Source organism: Saccopteryx bilineata, chromosome 2, assembly GCF_036850765.1.
Source record: "Saccopteryx bilineata isolate mSacBil1 chromosome 2, mSacBil1_pri_phased_curated, whole genome shotgun sequence".
Lineage (NCBI taxonomy): Eukaryota > Metazoa > Chordata > Mammalia > Chiroptera > Emballonuridae > Saccopteryx > Saccopteryx bilineata.
The window spans coordinates 130,912,121-130,919,357 of record NC_089491.1 but is presented as its reverse complement, the minus strand read 5'-3'; the positions used below and the strand labels follow the sequence as shown (position 1 = coordinate 130,919,357).

The 7,237-nt window shown below is 42.5% G+C and overlaps 1 protein-coding gene across 1 annotated transcript in view; it reads left to right on the top strand.

Moving 5' to 3' along the window:
• Positions 1-711: 711 nt before the first annotated feature.
• Positions 712-7,237, top strand: part of NUP107 (nucleoporin 107) — a 57,020-nt gene continuing 50,494 nt past the window's right edge. The window contains exons 1-4 of the mRNA XM_066257821.1: positions 712-909; positions 2,584-2,675; positions 3,173-3,259; positions 4,239-4,354. Coding sequence (XP_066113918.1) covers positions 902-909; positions 2,584-2,675; positions 3,173-3,259; positions 4,239-4,354 — 303 coding nt within the window. The 5' untranslated portion in view covers positions 712-901. The remainder of the gene's footprint in view (positions 910-2,583; positions 2,676-3,172; positions 3,260-4,238; positions 4,355-7,237) is intronic.

Genomic DNA, 7,237 nt, shown 5'->3' with positions numbered 1-7,237 from the left:
TTCTCGTTTTTAATCCTCACAAGAACTCTAAGATAAAGACGTTATCTCCATCCCACAGATGAGAAATCTTTGGTTGCAGGGGGTTGGATCCTACTACATGGCACCCAAAGCCACATTCCTCCCCAAAAAATACCACATTGTCTCAGCAGGAATAAAGTATGAAGAGGTCCTTCAGGGAACGAATTTCCCAGAATTAGAGCATGATGTAAGTGCCTGGGACAAAACTTCGACTGATTCCTTCAGGGTCACTTTGAAATAGAGGCAATACCATCATCACCTTTTATGCTTTTTAAGGCAGGTGACTGGTTTCTCCTTAATAGGGAAACATGCTGAGTAAATAACAAATAGCCATTCTGGCAACCAATTTCAAAAACTGGAGAGGGTTTACAATTCAATCAAAGTGAGTAAAGTGAGAGACACGGACCCTCGAGGTGTAAGGCAGAGACAGCATGTCTGAAACTCAACTCCAGGCTCTTTTTCACATGGAATACCAGAAAATTACTTTAGTTATTTTTTCCCCCCCGGAAACTGTCAGTATACATCAAGCTTCCCAGTAGGATAACCCGGCGCCCAGACCACACTCACAAATAACAGGCCGGCAAAGCGGCGACCGCGTAACACCTCTAAACCCTGTTAGGCTCCGCCCCCTTCCCGACAGGCCTTGCGCTGTTCCACACTGGATCACCTTCGCGCCTGCGCAGATAGGACCTGAGCCTGTAGGCGGAAGTTGCCCCTGCCTTCGTTGACAAAGTTGTTCTCCCCACACCTCTTTTCTCCACGGCGACAAAACGAGAATATTCTTCCGGGTCGAAGGGTTTGCTTCTGGAGAGCGGGAAGGCTGAAACGCAGTAGCTGAACTGAGACCAAATTAACAAGATTCTCGGTGGAAAAGGTTGTACCCATGGACAGGTCAGTTCTGGTGGTGAGTGCTAATCTAGGAGGCTTGTCGCTCATGCTTGTTGGCGAAACGCACCAGGTAGAACTCGACTCCCAGAGGAAGCCGACCGCCCGAGTGCTGACCCTAGGAGTCTCCCTGGCTGCGAGACTGCAGCTGATGAACGAAAGACCGCTTGGGTGGGAGAGGAATACAGATAAAGATAATTCCCTGCGTCCCCACGGCGGCTCTGCCATCTGTTCTGCGCCTTTGCGGAGCAGTTTTCGCTTCAGGGGTGGGCGGGGTAGGAGGTGGCCCTGCACGCGAGATGCCGACTGACCGGCCCGAGATCGCAAAGCCAGTCAATGACGGAGCTAGGAATCTCATCTCAGACTTTCTGACTAAAAGTTACGGACAGATAGTTATTGAATTAAGTTTTCCTCTGACCCTGACATGTGCTAACCGCCTGCGACCAAGATGAGTTATTCAAAGTTCTTGACCGCGGAGAATTCGTCATATAGTAGGAGACAACCAAGAAGTATAGGCAGTTTTGTACTTCTCTATGGGGAGTAAATGAAGCAGTTAAGCCTCCCTGTCAGGAGAGGTATCGGGAAAACCTCTCAGTGGAGGTAACTTTCTAGTCCGTCTTTGGAGTGATAATAGTAGCTAAGATTGAGTGCCTCAAATACTACAAATATATTGTAAGCTAATTTTTTGTAACAGTCCTGTGAGGATAGAGGCTATGATACTTTTTTCATAGATAACACTGGGACTAAAAGAGGTTAAGGAACCTGGTCAAAGTTAGAAAGCTAATGAATGGAAGAACCAAATTGCCAACCTGGTTTCGTGAGTCTCCAGACTCAGGGAGGCTGTTTGATGAGTAAGAAAGTGTTCACCAGGTGGACCAAGAAGGCAAATGTCCGCCGCTGTAAAAGAAACGTGTATGGATATGAATGTGCATGCTTTGTGCATCAAAATGGCACATGCATATGTTTGTATGGGAATGATGTTTGTGGCTGAATATAAGGCCTAATTAGTAAGCTGGGGACAGATTGTAAAAACATGGGAGGAAATTTGGACTTGATTCTGTAGGCCAGAGGTGGTTATCTGAAGGCTTTAAGTGGAGGAAAAGCACATTAGATTCTTCTCTTAAAATACAGGTCTCTTAATTCACACAATTTATTTTCTAGACCTTGAGCTGAGATTCACACATCTGGAGCATTGTAGTAGTGCTGAGACAGGAGACACCGTTTGTGTACTACAACTCTTTGACTTAGCCTCCCATCTTACCAGATCAAACAGCAGATACCCATGGTTTGAAGAATTTTGGAAACTACAAAAAATCCTTTTAAGAGATAGCTCCTGCAATTTTAGAGAACTCAATACAATAGAGGAAAAATTTACCTTCATGAAGCGATTATCTGAAAGTGTTATAATAAAGTACCAAGTGTTGAAATAATTGCAAAAGAGAAAATATACTGAGTACTAGGGTGTTAAAGAAGTCTGTGCAGGTAAAATTTAAACAGAACTCTGAGGGATAAGCAAAATTTGGAGCTGGAAGGGCATTGTTAACAAGAAGAGCGAAGACGTGGCTGCTGAGATGATTTGTACCTTGACTGACTTGGGTCCTTTGCTTCAATAATGATGATATAGTTCTTTGCAAGTGCTACATCCTCATTTCATTCATGAGTTTGATTGTGCTATTTTAGGAGTGGCTTTGGAGACATGTCATCCCCTGTGATCCGGGAGGCAGAGGTGACACGGACTGCACGGAAACAGAGTGCTCAAAAAAGAGTTTTCTGTATCCTTTGCATTTTAAGCATCATAAAAATTTTAGCATGTTTGGAAATAGGATTATAGCATTTTCTTTTTATGACAGGTATTGAACACTAGCTATAATACATGCTACAGACACTAGGGTTTTTTGTGTGTGTTTTTGACTCCTCAGGTATGTTATTTGGTAAATAAGCTGAAATTCAATGAGATTAAGATTTATCTCCCTGAAAATAAGGACAGTGCATTATACTGCTATCATATTGTGGCTAGCTTCTGCTGAGATTCCATATCCTTTTTTTATTTGAAATGTGACTAAGAACTCTTAGATCAATGTGTAGTAATCTAATACTGATATCTGAGAACTTAAATGGTAGAGATAATTATTAATTTGCATAGAAAAAATGATAAACATAAAATATCTTGTCCTTGAAAAATACATTTATATATTTTGTATAGTATAAATACGGTAATTCTAACTTAATAGTGTCTTTTCTACACGGAAAATTTCTTAACTTCCTGCAGTTCGGCCATCCCAAGATGAAATTTTTGCTAATATCACACCAAGAAATCAGGTTACCCCTCGAACTCCCAGCTCATTTCGACCACCTTGTAAGATTTTTTGCCTTTAAAGCTTTTTTTTTTTTTTTTTTTTTTTTTTTTTAAGGTGAGAGGAAGGGAGATAGTGAGGCAGACTCCCCCATCCCTCTGGACTGGGATCCACCCAGCAACCCCATCTGGGGCTGATGCTGGAGTACTGAGCTATTAGCACCTGAGGCTGACACTGGAACCAACAAAGCTATCCTGAGCACCAGGGGCCCAACATTCGAACCAATCAAGCCACGGATTGCGTGGGGTGGGGGGAGACGAGGGAAAGAGGAGGGAAGTAGATGGTCACTTCTTCTGTATACCCTGACCGGGAATTGAACCCAGGACATCCATACATTGGACCAACACTCTATGTCCACCGAGCCACTGGCCAGGGCCTTAAAGCATTTAATAATAGTAGTAATAACTAACACTTCTAATACACATAATAATATTTGATTGCAATATCAATAATTAAGAACAAATAATAATGATTGCAGTTGAATTCTGTGCTTTATGTAAATAGACAGTAACTACGATGGTAGGTATTATCTCTGTTTTGCCAAAACTGAAAGTGAGACTTGGAGAAATTTATGAATGCTGATAGTATAGCCAAAGAAGTATGTAAGTAAAGTAATGGGACCAGAAAGCAAATAATGAGTTGCTTACTCCAAAGCCCATGCCCTTACTGTACTACCTCCCCAGTGTGCTATTTTATAAAATTAGAATATGAAGAATCCACTGACTCAATGATGTAATTTTTCATTGCTCAGTTATGTTATAATGAAAGCATCTCTGCAGTAAAATTTTTCTTGATGCACTCAGTAGTACCAAAATAAGTTTAAATCTTCATATCATGGAAATACTAATATGTGAAGTATTTATTTGGTTATAATCGAAGTAGTTGAAAACAAATTTATTTGTTCTTTATTTATTTTTGCTTGTTCTTTCATGATCATTGCTTATGCACTCGGGATTCATTTTATTAACATCTTGTTTGTAGTTACTCCACCAAACCGAAGCTTACTAAGGCAGCCAGACGTTTCCTGCATTCTTGGAACAGGAGGGAGATCTCCCAGGTTTACACAGTCTTCAGGGTTTTTGGGAAATCTGTCTATGGTATGTAGTATTAAAATAGGGCTGAAATTTTCTCCATTTTACAAAAGTACGTTATGATGCTCTTTAGGAATCACTATGATACAGTATTTAAAATACCAGAAGCAATGTCATATAAACTGTTATGTAGAATGATTTGACCTAGGTGTTTAAAGTACTATAGAAAAAGAAAGAATTGTATCTCACTGAGAAGAGTTTTGTTAGAATAGTATTTAGGAGGCACATTTAGTTCCAAAAACAAGATAAAAATAATAATTCTATATTTGGCTCTGTGTTTATTAAAATGCTTAGATTTTTTATTTTATATTATTTCTTATTTTTCTGAAGCTGGAAACGGGGAGGCAGTCAGACAGACTCCTGCATGCACCTGGCCAGGATCCACCCGGCACGCCCACCAGAGGGCAGTGCTCTGCCCATCTGGGGCGTCGCTCTGTTGTGACCAGAGCCATTCTAGCACCTGAGGCAGAGGCCATGGAGCCATCCCCAGCGCCCGGGCCATCTTTGCTCCAATGGAGCCTTGGCTGCGGGAGGGGAAGAGAGAGACAGAGAGGAAGGAGAGGGGGAGGGGTGGAGAAGCAGATGGGCACTTCTCCTGTGTGCCCTGGCTGGGAATCGAACCCGGGACTTCCACATGCCAGGCCGACACTCTACCATTGAGCCAACCGGCCAGGGCCCAAAATGCATAGATTTTTACATGTGCTTGAAATTATCTAAACTTGGTGTTTTCTGAAGAGCAGTGTTGTATGTTAAACCGCTCTTTGGCCTGACCAGGCGGTGGCGCAGTGGATAGAGCACCAGACTGGGACGCAGAGGACCCAGGTTCAGGACCCCACCAGGTTTGAGACCCCGAGGTCGCCAGCTTGAATGGGCTCATCGGGTTTGAGCAAGGCTCACTAGCTTGAGCCCAAGGTTGCTGGCTCGAGCAAAGGGTCACTTGGTCTGCTGTAGCCCTCCGGTCAAGGCACATATGAGAAATCAATCAATGAACAACTAAGGAACCGCAATGAAGAATTGATGTTTCTCATCTCTCTCCCTTCCTGTCTGTCTGTCCTATCTGTCCCTCTCTCTGACTCTGTCTTTGCCACAAAAAAAACAAAAACAAACAAACTAAAAAACAAACAAGAAAAAACTGCTCTTTGTTTTAAAAGATTAACTTGATCTTTAAAATATTTATTATTGTCTCATGGATTTACAGAATGTGTCAATGATTTGATCTTTTTTTTTTTTTTTTTTTTTTTTTCATTTTTCTGAAGCTGGAAACAGGGAGAGACAGTCAGACTCCCGCATGCGCCCGACCGGGATCCACCCGGCACGCCCACCAGGGGCGGTGCTCTGCCCCCCAGGGGGCGATGCTCTGCCCATCCTGGGCGTCGCCATATTGCGACCAGAGCCACTCTAGCGCCTGAGGCAGAGGCCACAGAGCCATGCCCAGCGCCCGGGCCATCTTTGCTCCAATGGAGCCTTGGCTGCGGGAGGGGAAGAGAGAGACAGAGAGGAAAGCGCAGCGGAGGGGTGGAGAAGCAAACGGGCGCTTCTCCTATGTGCCCTGGCCGGGAATCGAACCCGGGTCCTCCGCACGCTAGGCCGACGCTCTACCGCTGAGCCAACCGGCCAGGGCCTGATCATTTTTTTACTCTGCTTATAGAACTTGTTTATTTTGGCAAGATTTATCTTGTACTTAAACACATGAGTGAATTGACTGCCTCTGGATTTTAAGCAAAAGATGAATTTTATTATTTACTGCAAGATTAATAGTAAAATTGTTACTCTCTTAAAGGCAAGGCTAGAATAAGTGTGTACTGATTATTATAAAATGTATAGGAATTACTGTGAAATCAATGATTTTCTTTCTTTTTTTGTGATAGAAACAGAAAGAGGAACAGATGGGGACAAACAGGAAGGGAGAGAGATGAGAAGCATTAATTCTTTGTTGCAGCACCTTAGTTGTTCATTGATTACTTTCTCATATGTACCTTGTAGGGGGCTACAGCAGACCGAGTGACCCCTTGCTCAAGCCAATGACCTTGGGCTCAAGCTGGTGAGCCTTACTCAAACCAGATGAGCCCATGCTCAAGCCGGCGACCTTGGGGTTTCAAACCTGGGTCCTCCGTATCCCAGTCCTACACTCTATCCACTGCGCCACCATCTGGTCAGGCATCAATGTATTTTCTTGATTTGTTTTGCCAATTTTCATATTGCTATGAGTAGTGGTTTTGGATATGTTGGTTACCCTGAAGAAAGCAAAATTGCTACATTAGTTTTCCATGTTTGCATACCAAGATTTGATTGCAGAGCGAAGTCTTTTTCTGAATGCAAAATGTCAGTGCTGTGTAAGATTCCTATACTAATTAAGGATAAGTACCCAGAAGGGATTGAACTATTAATCAGTCTCTGATAGCTGGAGCTAGGTTCTCTTTAGCCCACAGTTACTATCATGAATAATCATGAATATATAGGGTTCCAGCACCCATCTTTAGCATTTTCCCTTGGGAGACTGATTTACCAGTCTCAGTGTGTCTTCTTCAGTGTTCCTTGGTTGAAGAGTCCTCCTAATTTAGCCCAAAGTTGGTTTTTCCAGATGATGGTTCTTAAAATTAGTTTGTAATCCACTTTGGTTCTGGGAGGTAGAAGTTGGTAAGTTCACCTGCTCCATCGCCATCTTGTCTTCTGTTTTGGGAGACTGATTTAAAGATACATTTTTATTGTTGCTCATGCCTGGATTTTAAATAAAGGTGACTCTTTAAACATTTTATTATGAAAATTTTTAAATATGTCCAAAAACATAATAGTGGCATAAGCCACTATGTGATCTTTCGTCAGTCTCAACAGTTACCAACATAGGGCTGATCTTGTTTGGTCTGTTTCCTTCATATTACTTTATATCCC